The sequence below is a fragment of the Anolis sagrei genome, chromosome 1 (genome assembly GCF_037176765.1).
Source record: "Anolis sagrei isolate rAnoSag1 chromosome 1, rAnoSag1.mat, whole genome shotgun sequence".
In the NCBI taxonomy this organism is placed as follows: domain Eukaryota; kingdom Metazoa; phylum Chordata; class Lepidosauria; order Squamata; family Dactyloidae; genus Anolis; species Anolis sagrei.
In genome coordinates, this window is record NC_090021.1 from 3767057 (window position 1) to 3790819 (window position 23763).

The following is a 23763-nucleotide window of genomic DNA, read 5'->3' on the forward strand; positions in this document are numbered from 1 at the left end:
TGCCCTTGGTCGGCCCCTCTTCCTTTTGCCTTCCCCTTTCCCCAGCATCATTCCCTTCTTTAGGCTTTACTGTCTCCTCATGATGTGGCCAAAGGACTTCAACTTTGTCTCTAGTCTCCTTCCCTCCAATGAGCAGCCGGGCTTTATTTCCTGCAGGATGGACTGGTTGGATCTTCTCGCAGTCCAAGGCACTCTCAGCACTTTCCTCCAACACCACAGCTCAAAAGCATCTGTGGTGCTGGAGGAAAGTGCCGAGAGTGCCTTGGACTGCGAGAAGATCCAACCAGTCCATCCTCCAGGAATTAAAGCCCTGTTGTTGGTAGAATTCAGAATATTCTTTGATTGTAGGTGAACTATAAATCCCAGCAACTACAACTCCCAAATGTCAAGGTTGATTTCCCCCAAATTCCACCAGTGTTCACATTTGGGCATATTGAGTATCCGTGCTAAGTTTGGTCCAGATCCATCATTGTATTGTTGAAGGCTTTCATGGCCAGAATCACTGGGTTGTTGTAGGTTTTTTTGGGCTATATGGCCATGGTCTAGAGGCATTCTCTCCTGACGTTTCGCCTGCATCTATGGCAAGCATCTTCAGAGGTAGTGAGGTCTGTTGGAACTAGGAAAAAGGGTTTATATATCTGTAATGGCAGAGCCCTGGCAACGTGACAGTGACTACTATGCAAAGAAAATAAAAACACCAATTTGGCACCCAAAAAACAGGGGTGCGACTATTAAATGATGAAATGCGGTATTTATTTGAAATATCCTGACCCTGTGAGATCCCAGTAGGGGGTCTATGAGGCATAAATAGTCCACCTTTGCCCCCTCCTCCAAATCCCATTCAAACGGTACATTAACTTATCAATTACACACACAAAGGGAAGAAAGGGGGGGGGGGGGGAAGAAAAGCGATGAAAAGCAACACACCAAAATCGATCTTTTCCATACAGGGCTGTCAAGATGCAGAACCAAAAATCCAAGGAAAATAGAGGATGTTGAGAAAAGTGTGAGTAAAACGAGTCTCTTGGACCACAAAGGGCTGCAAGGTTGTTATTATGATAATTAGCCCCTTCTTTATCCCCCAAATTCTCCCTTTGTGTGACTAGCTTGCCCCCAAATTCTCCCTAATGAACCAAGTAGTTTTGGGGTATATCCACACTGTAGGAAATAATGCAGCTGTCCCAAAGATTGTTTTGGGTTTGACAAGAATAATAATATGTCATCTGCAAATATGTTTACTTTGTGATCAACATGTCTGATTGCTATGCCTCAGGGTGCATCTACCCTGTTGAATTAATGCAGCTGGATGCCACTTTAGCTGCCAGGGTTCAATGCTGTGGAATCCTGGGAGTCATAGTTTGGCAGACTGGGCCAAAGACCTTGTAAAACTATAACTCTTGGGATTCCATAACAAGAAGCAATGATTGCTAAAGTGCCAAACTGCATCAATTCGTCAATAGATGCAACCTGTGGGTCTACAACATCGGCTACAGGCCCACTCGAGTTCCTTTTTGAGTCACTGCTGTCAGAAAAGTTACATTTGCTGATATGTGGTTTGTTGCTCTGCTCCTTGGTTTTTAAGGAAGAAAGGGACGCAGAGGCGAAGAAAAACACACAGAGAGAGGTTGAGCAGAAATGGAGGAAGTGAGACAAACCACAACCTACTTGTTTGTCTTGTCCTTGCCTTTGCTGAAATAGTTGGGGAGAAAAAGCAGATTAAAATATCAAAAACACTTGAGAGGCGAGGGAGATTCTTCATTCATTAACCAACATGATAATGAACATAACCCTCCATCCCAAAGACCCACCTTTTCCTGCCAATCTAGCTTGACAATAGCCCTACAAGGTAGGTTTGGCATGCATCGATACTATAGAATGAATGTGGTCTGGCACCACTTTCAGTGCCATGGCTCAATGCAATGTAATCCTGGGAGTTGTAGTTTAGCGAGGCACCAGCTCTCTGAAATGTTGTAAGAAAAGATTTCATGGGGAAAGAGCAGAATTTGCATTCAGAAGGGTAGACTCCTCCCTTTTTTTGTGTGTGTGTCAGGCTTGAGAAACTGCAAATCACTTCTGGTGTGAGATAATTGTCCATTTACAAGGGCGTTGCCCAGGGGATGCCTGAATGTTTTACCATCCTGTGGAAGGTTTCTCTCATGTCCCTGCATGAGAAGCTGGGGCTGACAGATGGGAGCTCACCCCGCTCCCGGGATTTGAACTGGCGACCTTTTGGTCAGCAGTTCTGCCGGCACAAGGATTCAATCTTGAGAAACTGCAAGTCGCTTCTGGTGTGAGATAATTGTCCATTTACAAGGGCATTGCCCAGGGGATGCCTGAATGTTTTACCATCCTGTGAAAGGCTTCTCTCATGTCCCTGCATGAGAAGCTGGAGCTGACATATGGGAGCTCACCCCGCTCCCAGGATTCAAACTGGTGACCTTTCGGTCAGCACTGCTGCTGGCACAAGGGTTTAATCTTGAGAAACTGCAAGTCACTTCTCGTGTGAGAGAATTGGCCGTCTGCAAGGACATTGCCCAGGGGACGCCTTAATGTTTTACCATCCTGTGGAAGGCTTCTCTCATGTCCCTGCATGAGAAGTTGGAGCTGACAGATGGGAGCTCACTCTGCTCCCGGGATTCGAACTGGCGACCTTTTGGTCAGCAGTCCAGCTAGCACAGGATTTAATCCATTACACCACTGGAGGGTCCATGTTGATACCACCTTAACTGCCATGGCTCAGTGCTGTGGGAATGCTATGGGAGTCGTAGTTTGATGAAGTACCAGAGAAGGCTAAAGACCTTACAAAACTACAACTCCTCGGATTCCACAGCAGTGAAAGTGATATCAAACCGCACTGAATTTTATAGTATATTTGCAGAACTCTTCAAAGAAAAGAAAAAGGGGAAATGTAATGTTGTGCTTTAGGGACTAGAAACTTGAGAGCAATAAACCGAAGCACGGCTGCATCAGAAGCATCATATAATACCTGAATGGTAAACCGAGATGTTTTTTCTCCTTCCCTTTAGCTTTATCTCTGAAAATATAAAATATTAAATCAGTTTGGATGCAATAACAAATCTACCAACTTGGAACATGGGCTGTAAAACAGGGATGGGAGCTATACCAACAGCTACTAATTATTGCTATACTATGTATCCCATCGTCCCTGATCATTGGCTTCGGCTACTGGGAACTACAATCCACCAACTTTTGAAAGATGGTTTCCCAACTCTGTCACATAAGGTCGGATTATTATTGGAACCTTAGACTGCAGAATACAGGGATGATGAATATACATAATTCAATATATAAACGACAGACTAATAATAGTTTGATTGGAAAAGCACAGCAAACAGAATGGAAGAGAGAGGTTTCTTAAACAAGGATTCCATCTGAACATGAGGAAGAACTTCCTGACTGTGAGAGCTGTTCAGCAGTGGAACTCTCTGCCCCGGAGTGTGGTGGAGGCTCCTTCTTTGGAAGCTTTGAAACAGAGGCTGGATGGCCATCTGTCAGGGGTGCTTTGAATGCAATATTCCTGCTTCTTGGCAGAATTGGGTTGGACTGGATGGCCCATGAGGTCTCTTCCAACTCTTTGATTCGATGATTCTATGATTCTAAGGAGTGCGCCTTCACTGTAGAATTAACGCAGTTTGACTCCACTTTGACTTGGCTCAATGCTATGGAATCTTGGGAGTTGTAGTTTTGCAAAGTGTTTAGCCTTCCCTGCCAAAGAATGCTGGCTAGTGAGTCACCAAACTATAATTTCCAAGTTCTTGTCAGGATTAATTTAGTTATATGTGTGTTTTCAAATGTGCTTCTATGTAATTTCAAGATGGAGTCTACTGTGTGTTAGAAATTGCTATGCAGGATGTCCACGAGGCTGTGATTAAGTAACCTTGAGAGAAAGGAGATAATGCATGCTCTAGCTGGGAACAGAAGGGAGTCACCCGTCTCAGCCAGAGTGAAGAGAGATAAGCAGGTGTGCAGAGAGACTTTCGTTTTTCCACTAGTTCCTGATTGTAGCTCGCTGTGTTAAGACAGGTGTTTGATGTACTTAGTAAAACTTAGTTTCTTTTGTAACTGAAAGCCTGCAGAGTCCTTATTTCGCATCACAGTGTCTGCTGATCTAGCAATCCTTCTGCTGGCAAACGTCAATACTCTGACAGTTTTCCCATAGCATAGAGCCAGGGGAGTTGAAAATGGAGCCAAACTGCATCAATTCTACAATCCAGATGCAGCCTAAACAGCCACAACAAAAGTATACAAGCTTTAGAATTACGCAAAATTACTCAATCAACACATAATTTGTTCTCAACTCAACGCACACAGAGAGAAATTATTTTGTCATTTCTGTTCCTAACACTGAAGGAAGAAACCACACAAGGAAGGGCTCCCAAAGGGCCATCCAGTCCAACCCCTTTTTGCTAGGCAGGAAGACACCATCCAAGCCTTCCTGACAGATGGCTATCCAGCCTCGGTTTCAAAAGCTCCAGGTAACCACATGAAAAGAGATCATGAATTATAGTGGACTTATAGTGTCAGACTAGATGGCCTTTGGTAGTGCTTCCAAAATATATCCTATTGTTATTATTTTGTGGCTATGCCATTGTATGGTTTAACTTCACCCTTCCAGATGCCTTTCCAACCTTTTGGACTACAACCACCATCATCCCCAACCAGCATGGCTCAGCTCAAGTAGGAATTTTGTTGTGTATTTTTATACCCCCCGGATCCCAGCTTGCTGTTGGAGCTCAGCCTGTGATTGTGTTTAAGGATCAGGGTACTTTGGATGTAGGGAATGATGACAATGAGGTCCATGAAGGTAATGGTGTTTCCAATGATATCGATGCAGAGAATGACCAGGAGATCCCTGTTCAAAGTGTATTTTTGATGCGAATGTCACAAGAAATTCAATGTGCAGATTTGACAAATATGAATTTAATATGATGTGTGGGAATGAATGGAAGGATAGAAGGATGTGTGGTTGGAGTTAATAATTTCAGAAACACCAGTATAATATTAAGGCCTGCAGTGACTAACTACCTGCTTGCTGGAACTGTGATCAAATCCTGCTAATGAGAATTGATAAGGACTGTGACAATGGTTCTTTCAAGTTAAGGAAATGTTTGCAACCTTCCTTATGTTAAGAAGGAAGTCAACATAAGATCAACACCAATCAAGTAAACAGAAATGGAGCCAGGATGGAAGACGTCTATTATTAATTTACAACTTTGGGAAAACATCAACAGAATATTCCTATAAAAGACTCAGTCTAATAATGCTCAAATTGTGACAGACCGAGGAGTCTGTTCCACCCGCCATGCTCTACTCCATGGGAAGGAGAGAGGTGGTGTATTCGGAAAGTGGCAGATATGCTATGGGAAAGCATTATTCTGAACACATTAGGTCTTCTTTCTCAAGGGAAGAGGAAGAAGTGTTCTTTTGGAATCTTAGATTTTGTGTAGGGAGTCAGGTTCTGTTGTATGGAAAACAGAGATCTGGTCCTTGGCATTGTTCTTAGGGAAAGAAGTTCTGGCATCTCAACGTTTTGAAGTTTTGATGTTATGGAAATATACGTTGGCAGGCTGCAGGAAAGCAGAGTCTGGCCTAACAGGTGCTTCTCCAAGGAGGGAGAAAAGGATATGGTAATATTTGGATGCATGAGGATGAATGCTTATACATGTGTGTGAATGCTAATTGAAAATGTAATTCTCCTTTGTCTGTTTGTTGACCAGTGTAATTACAAATCCAATGTAGTTGCATAGGATCTATATGTCTGTATGTCCAATGTCATTCTTTCTCTAAATGTTTTTCTGTAATCTGATAAACCCTCTCACACTGGAAATTGCAATAAAAAGAACCTATGCTTCAAAGTCATTGAAGGGTGTGAGGATGATGGTGTGCTCCCTGAATTGCTACCAGAGAATTCCCATTCTAGGATTTTTTTGATCATGTGTTAAGTGCCTTGGATTCATGTTTTCCAGTTTTGGGATTTTACTATAGAAGTTTCTGCCTTTGTTTTTCATGAACTTTGATGGACTAATTTCTTGGACTATTTGTTCTGGCTTATCTTCCTACCTAATTGGATTTACCTATTCCTTTAAAGTGTTTTTTACTATTACTGCTTTTTAATTATCTTCAATAAATGGATTGCATTTTTTTCTCAACTGTGTGGTGTTTAAAGTCAGAGGGCTTTTCCTGGTCTGGAGTGCAACACTTGCCCCACTTGCATGCACACACACGAAGAAGAGTATGAAAGGACTGAGTTTGAGAGGTTGAGCCTGTACCTGGAGACTCCATGTTCCTCACTGTTGTGGCAAATATGAAGAAGAGAAGGCAAGAAAAAACATTCAGAATATGGGAGCCAAGGGAAACAGATCTACACTTTATAAGTCTACACTGTCATATAATCCAGTCTGATCTGAATTATAATGGCAATGTAGATGGGGTCTTACTCCTAAAGTGTCGAACCCTGTGGAGTGTGTAATGTGAAGCCTACATCGCTGCATGACACTGACTGTGCAATGCCATACTTATGTGATAAAATATGATAAAATAAAACTGTATTTATATACCGCTCTATCTCCCCGGGGGGACTCAGGGCGGTTTCCAAGCAACAACATCAAAACATACAGAATCACAACATAAGCGAAAATAACAGTTACAGCAACATAAGCATAGAATTACCCAACAACACATCAATATTAAACGAAAGAAGGAAAATCCTTCCTGCTCTTCATGTCTATTTGTTAGGGCATGGAAAAGGAATGGGTCAGGACAACAAATTAACATAAGATACAAATTAACATAAGATGGGTCTGGCATTTAGGTACAGTACTGTAATAGGTAAGCCACAAAGCCAGGGACGGGCTATTTCCAGGGGCCTGTTAGGAGAGTGACCAGGGTAATTCTCCTATCAGGCAAGATCGTGTCCAGACAGTGTCTGGACTGAGCTAGCACTGGTCACTCTCGTTTGTTGAAACCACCAGGTCTTCAAACTTTTATGAAAAGAGGGGAGGGATGACAAGGGTAATATATGGGGGGGGGGGGGGCAAGATCGTGTCCGGACGGTATCTGGGCTGAGCTAACACTGGTCACTCTCGAAGATTTGTTGAAACCACCAGATCTTCAAACTCTTAAGAAAAGAAGGGCAGGTATGGGACTGTCATTTCCCTTGGAAGGGTGTTCCAGAGGCAGGGGGGCCACCACCAAGAAGGTTCTCTCTCGTCCCTACCAACCGTACTTGTGACGGTGGTGGGAGCGAGAGCAGGGCCTCCCTGGAGGATCTTAGAGTTTGTGCCGGTTCACAGAAAGAGATGTGATTGCAAAGACAGGTGGGGCCTGGACCGTTTAGGGCTTTATAGGTCATGACCTGCACCTTGAATTTGGCTCGGCAACTTATCGGCAGCCAATGAAGCTGTTTTAATAGGAGCATTGTATGCTCCCTATAGTTTGCTCCAGTAAGGAGCCACAATTGTACCAGTTGTAATTTCCGGGCTGTCTTCAAGGGCATCCTCACATAGAGCGCATTGCAATAGTCCAGTCTGGATGTAACCAAAGCATGGACCACCCTGGCCAAGTTAGACTTCATGAAGTATGGTCGCAGCTGGCGCACATGTTTGAGTTGTGCAAAGGCCCTCCCAGCCACCACTGACACCTGAGCATCAAGTGACAGCATTGAGTTCAGGAGGACCCCCAAACTACAGACCTGCACCCTCAGTGGGAGTGTAACCCTGTTGAGGACAGGTTGCCACCCAATACCCCGGTTGGCCCCACGATTGACCAGGAGGACCTCTGTGTTGTCTGGATTAAGTTTCAACCTGTTAGCCCTCATCCAGTCCATCACAGCTGTCAGACACTGGTTCAGAGTCTGGGACACTTCCTTGTAGTTTGGTGGAAATGAATAGTAGAGTTGAATGACAACTTTGCCCAACTGAAGGCACAATTATCTCCTGTTGTAGTTCAGCCTGATGTCACTGGGGATGATGGTTTTGCTGCACCTGAGATTTCAAGTCCTGGCCTTGCTGAAAGACCTGAGGCTTTAAGTCTTGAAAATGAATGTTGTGATTCTCCTATAGTATCTGAAGGCCAAATTCCTGAAAGGGGCCCAGGGCAGCCTTTCTCTAGGTAACTGTCTTCTGAAGATGAATTGTCAGGCACAGAGGTTAATGAGCCAGGAGATAAAAGACAAAACTTCTATACATTTAGAATGAGTTTCTAAACTTGCCAAAGGTCTTTGAGCTCATTTGAAAAGAGATAAAAGAGGTCCTTATCTGGTTGTAAAGGTAAACAAAATGATTTCTTGACAGTTTATGAGACAGGAAAAGCTTTATGTGAGACGGGGGAAAGATTTTAGATTAGTCTGGGCAACGTTGGAGTTTAAAGAACATCTTGCATCAAGGGAATTTCTAGTTTTATGTTCCAAGTTTGCCAAGTTCTGTTTCCATGCCTAAAGGATTATAATGTTCTGTATACTGGATTTTCATGCTGTCTCGTTTTGTTGGATTTCGCATCCTTAGATTTTGTGTTTTTACCTTTGCACCTTGAAGTTAATGTACTATTTCATATCTTTGGACTATACTGTTTTTACCATTTTTACTGCTTACCAATTTATATATTCTTCAGTAAACCACTTGCTGATTTTATTGAACAGGGGTGGTGATTAAGTACAGAGGTGTTCCTGCTCTGGGATATAACATCTTCTCATATACAATCTCAAGAGTTAAAAGGGATCCTAAGGGACATCTAGTCCAACCCCACTGCCATGCAGGAAGACATAACCAAAGCACTCCAGAAAGATGGCCATCCAATCCTGAATCATGGAGTTAGAAGGGGTCCCTAAAGGCCATCCAGTTCAACCCCCTTCTGCCAGGCGCAAAGGCACAAGTCCATGCTTTGCTCAGACTGTGCCTGGAATGACCCTGTGTCCAGTTCTGGAGATCACAGTTCAAGAAGCAGATGGACAAGATGGAAGGGGTCCAGAGAAGGGCCACCCAAATGGCCAAAGGTCTGGAAACCACAAATCCCTCAGAAGAAGAACTTCAGGAGCTGGGGATGTTTAGTTTGGGGAAAACAAGGTAAAGAGGGGACAGAAGAGCTATGTTTAAATATTTGGAAGAACATACTGAAGATGGGGCAGACTTGTTTTCTGCTGGCTTCTTTGCAGCAGAAGAGGTGGTATTGGGTGGCTTTCAACAGTCCCGCACAACTCTAGGCTCCCTTCCACACAGTATATAACCCAGATATAACCCAGACTATCAAAACAGATAATCCACAATAACTGCTTTGAATTGGGTTATCCGAGTCCACACTGCCATATAATCCAGTTCAATGTGGATTTTATACAGCTGTGTGGAAGGGGCCTAGGATTCAATGAAGCTCAATCTACACTGCTCTATATCCCAGGATCTGATCCCAGATTATCTTCTTATCCCAGATTATTTGGCAATGTGTAGACTCATATTCTAATCAAGGTGAAAGAGGAAAGCGCAAAAGCTGGGTTGCAGCTAAACATCACAAAAACCAAGATTATGGCAACAAGAATTATTGACAACTGGGAAATAGAGGGAGAAAACGTGGAGGCTGTGACAGACTTTGTATTTCTAGGTGCAAAGATGACTGCAGATGCAGACTGTGGCCAGGAAATCAGAAGACGCTTCCTTCTTGGGAGGAGAGCAATGTCCAGTCTCGATAAAATAGTAAAGAGTAGAGACATCAGACTGGCAACCAAGATCCATTGCCTAGTCAAAGCCATGGTATTCCCTGTAGTAACCTACGGATGTGAGAGCTGGACCTTCGGGAAGGCTGAGCAAAGGAAAAGAGATGCTTTTGAGCTGTGGTGTTGGAGGAAAGTGCTGAGAGTGCCTTGGACTGCGAGAAGATCCAACCAGTCCATCCTCCAGGAAATAAAGCCCGGCTGCTCACTGGAGGGAAGGAGACTAGAGACAAAGTTGAAGTCCTTTGGCCACATCCTGAGGAGACAGGAAAGCCTGGAGAAGGGAATGATGCTGGGGAAAGTGGAAGGTAAAAGGAAGAGGGGCCGACCAAGGGCAAGATGGATGGATGGCATCCTTGAAGTGACTGGACTGACCTTGAAGGAGCTGGGGGTGGTGACGGCTGACAGGGAGCTCTGGCGTGGGCTGGTCCATGAGGTCACGAAGAGTCGGAGACGACTGAACGAATGAACAACAACAGACTCATATTATCCAGCTCACAGCGCATAACACTGTGGCTGGGATCTACTCAGGGTTTCTGTTGTGTCTTTCTGCCTGGTAGAAGTGGGGTTGGACTGGACGGCCTTTTGGGGTCCCTTCCAACTCTAGGATTCAACGGAAGAGAACACCAGACCTACATTTCCTTTTATGGCTTAAATACCTGGCAACAGATTGGTACCCATCTTGGTTCTTACGCCGGATTCCTGGGGGTTTGCTGGATCCAAGCAGAGGGGGGAAAACACAGAACAAGGTGTCAACATTGGGACATTTGGGGGCGCAGACATCAGCAGCAATGGTTCCCAAAATGGAACTGACAACTTGCATTGATCTAAACTGGGGGATTATCTCTGGGAGAGGGATTCATGCAGCAGAAGGGGGTCAAAATCGGCATCCTGGTGGGACCCGTAAAGCAGCAGCCCAATCCAAATCATGTCACAATAAAAGAGACATGAATAATTCACCAGGGCCAGATCAGATTCTGCTTCCAAGCTCCATACCGGCTATTAATTTTTAACCGCAAACAGGGGATTGGGTAACGGGTTCGAGTGCCGGCTTTTGCAACCACCAAAGTCTGAATATGGAATTATGGGGTAAACTGAAAATATGGAAATATTTCAACCTAAATCCAGATTGGTGTAACTCAGGCATGGGCAAGCTTTGGCCCTCCAGGTGTTTTGAACAACTCCCAAGGTGATGCAAACGGAAAGCACTCGATAGACAGAGGAGAAAAAGGTGTGGATAATCTCCACCATCCTCCATTCATTTCAAGCTCATGCATCACTCCACACCCTTTTTACCCTTCGTAGTCTTCTTCGTCTTCACCCAAACTGCTCCAATACAGAAAATACAGAAAATAGATTATTCCAAAGTTCCAAAGATGCGTTGCATCAGGGGAGAAATGCATCCAATCAGGAATCGACACACCAACATGCTTTGCAAACACATGCAAAAGCTGGTGCTATCTTTTTTGTAAACAAAATACCTAAAATCTAAATCCTGAAACACAAATTGATAAATTGGATATGCTTCTTAGATCTAATGGGTCGTTCTTAGACATGTCTATAGTTCATATTTTTTGTTATTTCTCATATTTTATTTTCAGTCTTGAACATTTTCTGAAACTTTCCCAGAGCAAAGAACCACTGTTACAAATGTTTGCTTTGGGTTTGTTAGCATTAATATAATGTCATCTGCAAATACATTAACTTTATGTGGGTTTGTTTTCATTTGTATGCCTTGATTTTCTAACATTTTTCCTTCTTAATTCTGCTAATGGCTCTATTGCTAAAGCAAAAAGAGTAGGAAGAGAATCCACAACATTTTTAAGTTCATTTAGATATTGGAAATTGTTTGGAATCAACACCATTCGCAAACACTGGACTTTTTGCATTCTCATAGAACTGTTTTGTAATGGCTACTATTTCCCATATTCACTTCTTTTACAATCTAAATCAGGCATGGGCAAACTTCAGCCCTCCAGGTGTCTTGGACTTCAACTCCCACAATTCCTAACAGCCTGCTGGCTGTTAGGAATTGTGGGAGTTGAAGTCCAAAATACCTGGAGGGCTAAAGTTTGCCCATGCTTGATTTAAAATGGTCAGAAGCTTTCATTACATCTAACAAAGGAATCTTGTGCCTCTTATACATTATACTTAATGTTCTCCTTATGGAATCTGTTAAGGTCTTTTCCTGGCATAAATCCACTGGCTTAAAGGAACAAGTAGAACTATAAATTATATTTAATCTGTGCATCACATTGCTAATACACATATTTTACCTTCTAATCTTGTTTTTGTAATCCGGACCAATCCTTTATGATTTTTTGTGCATAACTGGCCCAGGATTGCTTCAAATTTCGTTCAAACCTTTAATCCATAAGAGACTCGGGTGCATCTACATTGTGGTCACCTCGCCCCAGCAGCCACAGATCCCGTGGACTCGCCGTTTCGCGGTTAGGGTTTATAATATTAATTCTAAACCCTAAGCACGAAACAGTGAGTCTGTTGGAGATCAGCCTGTGATTGTATTCCAGGATGAGGGTTTTTTGGATGTGGGGAGTGATGTCAATGAGTTTCAAGATGGCAATGGTTTGGTCAATGATCTTGAAGCAGAGAATGACCAGGAGATCCCTATTCAAAGTGTAGTTTCCCATGAGAATATCCCTGAGGGGTGTGGGGATGATGGTGTGCTTACTGAATTGTTACCACAGAGTTCCCATGATAGGGAACATGAAAACAGCTTGGCACCTGGCCCAGCTGCAGAAATTAATGAGCAAATAGATAACGAGCAAATAGATAGACGCGAGGAGATTAGTCAAAACAGGAGAGCCGAACAGTGGCTTCGGCGGTGTGCCAGGCTCCGAGAGAAAAAGATAAGAAATTCTCAGTTAAAAGGAAACCAATTTCTGAATGTTAGAGACTTAGCTAACAAGGAGATAAAAAAGTCCCAGGTACAGGATATGTAGTCAGATGAAGCATCATTTGGAATCAAGTCAAGAACTTGTTTTCGTTCATGGAAGTTTTGTTTGGGAAATTCATGTTTTAAGTGCCTTTGTTTCATGGTTTTGATTCTTGGATTTTATGCTCTATATTCATGCCTTGGGTTCATGTTTCCTGATTCCTTGAATTTTATTTGGGAAGTTCTGCCTTTGTTTTTATGGACTTTGCTGGACTATTACCCAAATAAGGATTACCACAAAGGAATTAGCTCTTGCTCAGGCACATTCTGTATTTCCACAAAATATTGAAACTTGCAATAAACTTGATCTCTCTCAACCAGCAGAGTGAACGCAAGGGAGGATAAAGTTCCAACTTCAATAGAGCATGGCATTGTAAATGCACCAGTGGCCACTAGAGGGCAGCATCTACAAGCTGAATCACTGGACTACTTTGTCCCTGCTTATCTTCCTACCTAATTGGATTTACCTATTTCTTTAAAGTGTTTTTTTACCTTAATGCTTTTTAATTATCTTCAATAAAAGGATTGCTTTCCATTCAACGGTGTGGTGTTTAAAATCAGAGGGCTTTTCCCGTCCTGGAGTGCAACAGAGTCCGCAGAATGCAAACCGTGAAACAGCGAGGGAACACTGTAGTTTGACACTACTTGAACAGCCATGACTCCATGCTAGGGAATCAACAGGAGTTGTACTTTGGTGAGGAACATCTTCCATGTTTGAACCATGGAACTCAAAATGGCATCAAACTGTATTAATTCTACATTATAGATGAGCCCATCACCATTCCCAAAGAGTTTCAGTACACATCTCTGCTATTACTTTGAACCATGTTGCATTCAACATGGTTTGGAGTAAATGACCTCTAAAGCTCCCTCCATTCTAGGATCCTAAAAAACAGGCCAGTGAAGCCCATCATCCCCTTGAAGAGCCCATCTGTTGGTCCTTGCAGTGCCGTTTACGCATGATTTGAGTTCAGGGAGAGCTTGTTTTCCCTCCTGCTGGGGCCAAGAGATTAGCTGACTAATAAGACATATTTTGCTAAAGATGTTGGAAGCACCGGCAGCAAACGACTCTTTAATGAAGTCTGCCGGCGCTCTGTTCAAGGGACGCAGAGACGGGCAAATCCTCCAAACATCACGATGTGAATAATGGCACACTCAAGACGCAAAGCTTGTCTGCAAAAGGCCTTAGGGATGGCAAGCTGTACTTAATGGAGTGTGCTCCGCTATTGTTGTTGTTGCTGTTGACTTACAATGAGCCTAAAAATGAGAAATTTGCCTCTTCTCAAGAGACACAGATAGCATCTACACTGTCTATATAATGCAGTTTGATTCCACCTGAACTACTATGGCTCAAAGGTATTGGACCTTGAGAGCTGTAGTTTTGCTTTAGCCTTCTCCTCCAAAGAGTTTCGGTACATCAGCAAACTACAGCTCCCATAATTCCATAGTTTTGAGCCTTGGCCATTGAAGTGGTGTCCAACTGCATTCATTCTACAGACCAGCAAATGTCTCATGGGCCATCTAAGCCAGTGTTTCCCAAACTCTGGTCTTCCAGATTGCTTGGACTTCAGTTCCCAGAATCCCTGATCATTGACTGAGGCTTCTGGGAAATGAAATCCAAAGTAGGCAGGATTGTTTGAGTTTGTGAATCAAAGCATCAATTGCCTTCCTGTGCAGGACGACATAGCCAAAGCTTGGGTTGTTGTAGGTTTTTTCGGGCTGACAACTGATAAAGGACTCTGCAATGTATGGGTTTATTTTTTCCTGGCTTGCCTCTGAGACAATTAGTCTGGTGTGTAGCATATTTAAGGAGGGCATCACTGGAAGGAGAGAAGTATAAATTACACACCTATCTTGCCTTCGACAACTTCTGGCTTATGTTCATTTGAGGTCTACTAAAACTCCTACATCTCTTTCACATCCCTTTCTCTCCTCCATGTTAAACACACCCACTTTCCTCAATTGATCTTCATAAGATTTGGTTTCCAGAAATTTTGACCATTTCAGTTGGACACTTTTCCATCTTGTTCATCTCTTGCTTGATTTGTGGTGCCCAAAACAAGAGGCAGAACTACCAAAAAGAGCTGAGCTGTGCATTTTGGCCTCCCAACTCAAAAAGATAGAGACAGAACTAACGAAAAAGGACTGAACTATGCATTTTTGCCTCTCCAAAACAAAGCCCCCCACATTTCCCCACTTGGACAGATCTGGAAGAAAGCACAATCCCGCAAGGGCACACTGCACTGCAAACACACTTTTTGAGACGTTTACACAATTTCCGTAAACAGCAGTAAAATTCCAAGCCATCCCAAAGTACACTCCAATGTGGAGAAAATAAAAGAATGATTTTCCCCATCCTTTCCCCATTTCTGTTGATATTTCTTTTTTCATTGACTCGAAGAAATGCACAAACCTTGCCTTAGGTGCGAATCCAGACTTGGTTACACCTACACTATGCAGTTTGACACCACTTTAACTACCATGGCTGAGTGCAACGGAATCCTGGGAGCTGTAGTTTTGTGATGCGCTAGCACTCTTTGGCAGAGAAGGCGAATGGCCTTGCAAAACTACAACTCCCTGGATTCCATAGCACTGGCAGCTACAATAGGGTCAAACTGCTTTGATTCTATAGTGTAGATGTGGACTTAATGGCTTCCAACACAGCACTGCAAACCATGTACCTTGCATTGAGGGACCCTTGGCTGATGGTGTCCCCCTCACCCAAAAGCTCATCATCGCTATGGTAAAACATCTCGTCTTCTTCTTGCCTGCAAACAACGAGTGGCGACAGATATGCAAGGAATTACAGTTATTCCAGTGTTGCAGCAGAGATAGGAGAGATACTATCAAGAGAGACCCTTTCCGGAGAAAAGAAAAGTACGGTTTTATTTCCAGCTGGGACTCTGGTGAGGAGTTCTGTCCTAAAGCACCAGAGCAATGATATAGTTGCTGACTATGGAAGGACTGCCATATTATGTGCCCAGAAATTATGGTGACACCCAGTGCCAAACCCTTAGAACAGTGGGTTGTTGTAGGTTTTTTTGGGCTATACGGCCATGTTCTAGAGGCATTCTCTCCTGACGTTTCGCCTGCATCTATGGCAAGCATCCTCTGAGGTAGTGAGGTCTGTTGGAACTAGGAAAATGGGTTTATATATCTGTGGAATGACCAGGGTGGGACAAAGGACTCTTGTCTGCTGGAGCTAGGTGTGAATGTTTCAACTGACCACCTTGATTAGCATTTGATGGCCTGGCAGTGCCTGGGGCAATCTTTTGTTGAGAGGTGATTAGCTGTCCCTGATTGTTTCCTCTCTGTTGTTTTGCTGTTGTTATTTTAGAGTTTTTTTAATACTGGTAGCCAGATTTTGTTCATTTTCATGGTTTCCTCCTCTCTGTTGAAATTGTCCACATATTTATGGATTTCAATACTCCACGAATGATGGAATTAAACCAAACTTTTCGCACAGAACTCCCATGGCCAACAGAATATACTGGAAAGGTTTGGTGGGTATTGACCTTGAGTTTGGAAGTTGTAGTTCACCTACATCCAGAGAGCACTGTGGACTCAAACAACGTTGAATCTGGACCAAACTTGGCATGAATCCTCAATATGCCCAAATGCATATAACTGGTGGAGTTTGGGGGAAAATAGACTTGACATTTGGAAGTTGTAGTTGCTGGGATTGATAGTTCACCTACAATCAAAGAGCATTCTGAACTCCACAAATGATGAAATTAAACCAAACCTGGCACACAGAACCCTCATGGCCAACAGAATATACTGGAAGGGTTTGGTAGGTATTGACCTTGAGTTTGGGAGTTGTAGTTCACCTACATCCAGAGAGCACCGTGGACTCAAACAATGATGGATCTGGACCAAACTTGCCACGAATCCTCAATATGCCCAAATGCAAATACTGGTCGAGTTTGGGGAAAATGGACTTGATATTTGGAAGTTGTAGTTGCTGGGATTGATAGTTCACCTACAATCAAAGTACATTCCGAACCCCACCAATTGTAGAGTTGGGCCAAACTTCCCACACAGAACCCCTATGATCAAAAGAAAATACTGTGTTTTCTGATGGTCTTTGGCGACCCCTCTGACACCCCCTCATGACCCCCCCACAAAGGAATTAGCTCTTGCTCAGGCACACTTTGTGCTGTAACTCTGTATTTCCACAAAATATTGAAACTTGGAATAAACTTGATCTCTCTCAACCAGCAGAGTGACCGCAAGGGATGATAAAGTTCCAACTTCAATACAGCATGGCATTGTAAATGCACCAGTGGCCACTAGAGGGCAGCATCTACAAACTGAATCACTGGAATACAGTGTTCCCTCACTTATCGCGGGTGTTACATTTCAGGACCACCTGCGAAAAGTGAAAATCCGCGAAGTAGGGATGCTATATATGTATATCGAGTTCCGAGATTGAGTGTTGTAGTAGAGCCTGTAAGTAACGTTGCAAGCGGTAGTACAGACGCTAGAAGGCGAAAAGGGGGTACTCGTGAGCAGGAATCGGATGAGGAACAACAGAGGAAAAAGATCCGGGATATACTTATGGCACCCACCGATGAGGACTCATTTGAGGGGTTTTCTGGGGACGAAGGGTCCATGAGTGAAGAAGAGGAAGGAGATACAATGGATGGGAATAGGGGAACAAAGAGAGTTACTCGGGAGCAGGAATCAGATGAGGAGCAACAGAGGAAGAGGATTCAGGATATACTTAATGCTCCTACAGATGAGGAATCATGTATGGGTTTCTCTGGGGGTGATGGGTTAGGGAGTGATGAAGATGGAGATGACACATTGGGCTGGACTAAGGTAAAAGATGTACAAGCTGTATGTGCGGAACCAATGTCCAGTGATACATTTGTGGGGTTCTCTGGTAATGAGGACTGGCAATCAGGGAAAACATCTGAGTCTTGGGGTGATCTAAGTCTTGACAGAAGGTGAAGAAGTTGGAGAGATGGGAGTAGGAATTCACGTGTGGAATCAAGAACAGCTGCAAGGAATAACGATGGGGCAGAGGTCAGCTCATCTTCTGATGATGATGTGTATGATAAAAGTAGGCTCTGAAATGGGGAATCTTTGCAGAAGGCAAGGTGTTGGTATAAGTTCATGCACTGAGTACTGTCTGGACTTGTCACTGCCTGTTCCGTGTTGGCGTGGGTTCGGGATCTGCAAGTTGCTGCTCCTGTTCTGTGTGCTTCAACTCGGCTTGGATTCTCATGCGTGTGGATTTCTCCCTTCCTTGACCTTGGACCGGTTTGACTACGACGCTGTTTCCGTGGACTTTGGAGCTTCGCTACTTCGGATTCTGCTTGCTACGACAAAGTATTTTAGCTTTGTCTGCCAAAGTGTGCCAGTGCCTCAGTCAACTACAACACCCAAGATTACATTGCATTGAACCACTTTCCTGTTGGGCTTGGGTCCTGGATCTGCAGGTTGCTGCCTTGCTTCATGTACTGACCAGCTTGGATTCTCGTAAGTGCGAATTTCCCCTCTCCTTGACTTTGGACTGCTTTTGACGACGACGCTGCTTTGTGGACTTTGGAACCTTCAACTGGGATTTCTTCGACTTTGGACTGCTACTGGACGACGGCTTCTCTTCACGGCTCTTTGTTTGTTTTCCTTGAATTGTGTGATTTTGGGGTGTTTTGGAAGAACTCTTGTTTAATCCGGGTTTTTTTTTTTGCCAGTTTAATCCGGATTATTTTCTGAGTTTGTTTTTCAAGCTAGAAATTGCTACAAACTTTGAGTTTTGACCAGAGGCACTGAAGCAAGTGTCTCTGAGTCCTGTTTACTTTGCTTTAATAAACTATTGTTTTGGACATATTCCTGTGTCTGGCTCTTTAGGGTATCTCGGTTCCGACACACACACACACACACACACACACACACACACAAAACCACAATATAAATTCACATTAAAATCTACATTAAAAATAAACATGAAAAGAATAAAATATCTGTATTGTCGAAGGCTTTCATGGCCGGAATCACTCAGCTCTTGTGGGTTTTTTCGGGCTATATGGCCATGTTCTAGAGGCATTTCTCCTGACGTTTCGCCTGCATCTATGGCAGGTATCTATGTCTTGCATTTGTGTTAAAAAATCCCAGAAGGCAGGCTTCTCCATCTTTGGGAAGCTCAATATTCCTCCCAGAAGTGGCTGATTTATTTCCCACTTCAATAATGTGTAACCTAAAAAGAATTAGGAATCATTCCCTCTCATCTAAACTCGAGGATTGAAACCATATATTGGATTGATCTTATCGGTGAACTTGTTCCTTTTGGCAATTTGCAGCGCTTGAATTATCCTTCCCGACGAGGCCAAAACGAACGCTCTTTCCATTTTTTCTATTCGTTTTGCAAATCAGAGCCAGCATGTTCTTGGCAGATAATGAAAGGCCTGCGATAACCACTGCCTGAGTAATTCCAAAAAAATGGCTTGAGACTGAAATTAACTTCAACGATTGCAAAGAAGGCTTGTAAAATCTGTGGCTGGATTGACACTGTAGAATTAATGCAGTCTGGCATCACTTTAGCTCAAGGCTACAGAACCCTGGGAGTTGTAGTTTTACAAGGCCTTAGGTGCATCTACAGCAGGCATGGGCAAACTTTAGCTCTCCGGGTGTTTTGGACTTCAAAACACTGTTAGGAATTGTGGGAGTTGAAGTCCAAAACACCTGTGCCATCTGACATCACTTTACCTGCTATTGCTCAAGGCTACAGAACCCTGGGAGTTGTGGTTTTACAAGGCCTTAGGTGCATCTACATCAGGCATGGGCAAACGTTAGCCCTCCAGGTGTTTTGGACTTCAAAACACTGTTAGGAATTGTGGGAGTTGAAGTCCAAAACACCTGTGCCATCTGACATCACTTTACCTGCTATTGCTCAAGGCTACAGATCCCTGGGAGTTGTAGTTTTACAAGGCCTTAGGTGCATCTACAGCAGGCATGGGCAAACTTTAGCCCTCCAGGTGTTTTGGACTTCAAAACACTGTTAGGAATTGTGGGAGTTGAAGTCCAAAACACCTGTGTCATCTGACATCACTTTACCTGCTATTGCTCAAGGCTACAGATCCCTGGGAGTTGTAGTTTTACAAGGCCTTAGGTGCATCTACAGCAGGCATGGGCAAACTTTAGCCCTCCAGGTGTTTTGGACTTCAAAACACTGTTAGGAATTGTGGGAGTTGAAGTCCAAAACACCTGTGCCATCTGACATCACTTTGCCTGCTATTGCTCAAGGCTACAGAACCATGGGAATTGTAGTTTTACAAGGCTTTAGATGCATCTACAACAGGCATGGGCAAACTTTGGCCCTCCAGGTGTTTTGGACTTCAAAACACTGTTAGGAATTGTGGGAGTTGAAGTCCAAAACACCTGTGCCATCTGACATCACTTTACCTGCTATTGCTCAAGGCTACAGAACCCTGGGAATTGTAGTTTTACAAGGCTTTAGATGCATCTACAACAGGCATGGGCAAACATTGGCCCTCCAGGTGTTTTGGACTTCAAAACACTGTTAGGAATTGTGGGAGTTGAAGTCCAAAACACCTGTGCCATCTAACATCACTTTCCTGCTGTTGCTCAAGGCTACAGAACCCTGGGAGTTGTAGTTTTACAAAGCCTTCGGTGCATCTACAGCAGGCATGGGCAAACTTTAGCTCTCCAGGTGTTTTGGACTTCAAAACACTGTTAGGAATTGTGGGAGTTGAAGTCCAAAACACCTGTGCCATCTGACATCACTTTACCTGCTATTGCTCAAGGCTACAGAACCCTGGGAGTTGTAGTTTTACAAGGCCTTAGGTGCATCTACAGCAGGCATGGGCAAACTTTGGCCCTCCAGGTGTTTTGGACTTCAACTCCCACAGAAAATTCCAGAAAAATTCCCACAGAAAATTCCAGAAAAATGGCTTGAGACTGAAATTAACTTCAACTATTGCAAAGAAGGCTTGTAAAATCTGTGGCTGGATTGACACTGTAGAATTAATGCAGTCTGACGTTACTTTAGCTGCTATCGCTCAAGGCTACAAAACCCTGGGAGTTGTAGTTTTACAAGGCCTTAGGTGCATCTACAGCAGGCATGGGCAAACTTTAGCTCTCCAGGTGTTTTGGACTTCAAAACACTGTTAGGAATTGTGGGAGTTGAAGTCCAAAACACCTGTGCCATCTGACATCACTTTACCTGCTATTGCTCAAGGCTACAGAACCCTGGGAGTTGTAGTTTTACAAGGCCTTAGGTGCATCTACAGCAGGCATGGGCAAACTTTAGCCCTCCAGGTGTTTTGGACTTCAAAACACTGTTAAGAATTGTGGGAGTTGAAGTCCAAAACACCTGTGCCATCTGACATCACTTTACCTGCTATTGCTCAGGGCTACAGAACCCTGGGAGTTGTAGTTTTCCAAGGCCTTAAGTGCATCTACAGCAGGCATGGGCAAACTTTGGCCCTCCAGGTGTTTTGGACTTCAACTCCCACAATTCCTAACAGCCTATCGGCTGTTAGGAATTGTGGGAGTTGAAGTCCAAAACACCTGGAGGGCCAAAGTTTGACCATACCTGATCTACAGCATAGAAATGATGCTGTTTGACATCACTGGAGAACAAGCCCTATGAGGAGCGGCTTAGGGAACTGGGCATGTTTAGCCTGAAGAAGAGAAGGCTGAGAGGAGATATGATAGCCATGTATAAATATGTGAGAGGAAGCCACAGGGAGGAGGAGGGAGCAAGCTTGTTTTCTGCTTCCTTGGAGACTAGGACGCAATGGAACAATGGCTTCAAACTACAAGAGAGGAGATTCCATCTGAACATGAGGAAGAACTTCCTGACTGTGAGAGCCGTTCAGCAGTGGAACTCTCTGCCCCGGAGTGTTGTGGAGGCTCCTTCTTTGGAAGCTTTTAAGCAGAGGCTGGATGGCCATCTGTCAGGGGTGATTTGAATGCAATATTCCTGCTTCTTGGCAGGGGGTTGGACTGGATGGCCCATGAGGTCTCTTCCAACTCTTTGATTCTATGATTCTATGATTCTACTTTAATTGCTTTGGAATCCTGGGATCTGTAGTTTGGTGAAGCACTAGCATTGTTTGCCAAACAAAGCTCAAGAACTTGCAAAACTATAACTCCCACTGCAATTAAGTGACATGAAATGGTGTGGGTGCAACCTGGGATAGATGTTGATGTTTGCATTGCAAGAGACATGCTTCTACATCTCGCTTTTCTCAATGGGGAGCAATGTAACGGTGTGGCTCACCTCCGAAATAAAGGCTATATCAATACTCATTCAAACTGTCGCATGAGGCTCATTAAAACTGAACATGGCGATGCTGTCGTGTAGACTCCAGTCTGGGGATTGCTACTTATTGATCGGGGGAACCGATCTATAGATGCAGTGAAATAGTTCAGTCCAGCAAAGTGGATATTCACTGCAGCTTTACCAGGTCTCGTTGAGGATCAGCGCTTGCTTCATCATAGTTCCACAATTAAGGTCTTGCAATATAGTGCGGCAATTTGGCAACATTCAAACACAGATCCAGGATCCAATGCAGCCCAATGATGGGAAATTGTACCTTCAAGGTATCTCCAACTCACGCTGCACAGTAGGCAATGTGCAATATCTTACTGGACTGGACATCTTGGGTTTGAATCCCACCTCCCGGGGAACATGAGAGAAGCCTCCTCGCAGGATTGCAAGTCATCTAGGCATCCCCTGGGCAACGTCTTTGTAGACGGCTGATTCTCTCACTCCAGAAGCGGCCATTACTGCTCAAGCAGGGAGCTTTGAGATGGTTGAACAGAAGCTCTCCGAAGCTCTAGGTGCCCTTACTGCCTACTACAGGGAAAACCAGCTGATCCCCAACCCATCTAAAACACAGACATGTGCCTTTCATCTCAAGAACAGACAAGTATCCTGAGCTCTGAGGATTATTACCTGGGAAAGAATCCCACGGGAGCATTACAGCGCACCCAAATCCCTGGGAGTCACTCTGGACCGTGCTCTGACCTACAAGAAGCACTGCCTGAATATCAAGCAAAAAGTGGGTGCTAGAAACAATATCATACGAAAGCTGACTGGCACAACCTGGGGATCACAACCAGACACAGCGAAGACATCTGCCCTTGCGCTATGCTACTCTGCTGCTGAGTACGCATGCCCAATGTGGAACGCATCTCACCACGCTAAAAAACAGTAGATGTGGCTCTTAATGAGACATGCCATATTATCACGGGGTGTCTGCGCCCTACACCACTGGAGAAATTATACTGTCTAGCCGGTATTGCACCACCTGACATCCGCTTTTCCCTGCCAAAGTGGAGTATCTTGCATTTGTCCCTGTTGAACTTCATTTTGTTAGTTTTGGCCCGTCTCTCTAATCTGTTAAGATCGTACTTCAAAAAGTTGAACTACATGTTTTTGCTGTGAAAAGATTCTGCTATATTTTTCTTGCTTCAGGGACACTTACTATCCAGTTTCTAGTGGTTCAGGGAACTGGTGATTTGGAAACTATAAATCACTTCATGTACAAGCTTCCCGTCACAAATCCCACCTCCCTCCATCTCTCGTTGTCTCGAGTCCCTTGGAACCTTCCCATTCGACAACAGGATGATTCAACCCCCCACACGGATGGGAGACCCCCTCCACCCTTCTCCTTTGGGTACAACTGGGGTCTTCTTACCTCCGGAGGGCCCGCTCCGCGGCGCTGGCCTTGCTGGGCGACTGACGGCGGCTGCTGGGAAGCAAGGCATCCGTCTCATAGGGGTCCCCCTCAGATCGGGGCCGACTGGGGCTCTCCAGGAACTCCTCGTCGTTCCAAGCGCCGACAGTGCCGTCCATGGCCTGGTACCGGATTTCGATGGAGACGCTGGTCTGGAGAAGAACGAGGAAAGAAGCATTTGCCCCTGGCTTATAGAATCCTAGAATCAAAGAGTTGGAAGAGACCTCATGGGCCATCCAGTCCAACCCCATGCTGCCAAGAAGCAGGAATATTGCATTCAAATCACCCCTGACAGATGGCCATCCAGCCTCTGCTTCAAAGCCTCCAAAGAAGGAGCCTCCACCACACTCCGGGGCAGAGAGTTCCACTGCTGA

The 23763-nt window shown here is 44.2% G+C and overlaps 1 protein-coding gene across 8 annotated transcripts in view; it reads right to left on the reverse strand.

The window, feature by feature from the left end:
• OTOF (otoferlin) overlaps positions 1 to 23538 on the reverse strand; it is a 127419-nt gene extending 103881 nt beyond the window's left edge. For all 8 annotated transcript variants that reach the window (XM_067471951.1, XM_067471991.1, XM_067472055.1 and 5 more), the window contains exon 1: positions 23351 to 23538. In XM_067471951.1, coding sequence (XP_067328052.1) covers positions 23351 to 23508 — 158 coding nt within the window. In that variant the 5' untranslated portion in view covers positions 23509 to 23538. The remainder of the gene's footprint in view (positions 1 to 23350) is intronic.
• Between the last annotated feature and the right edge of the window lie 225 nt (positions 23539 to 23763).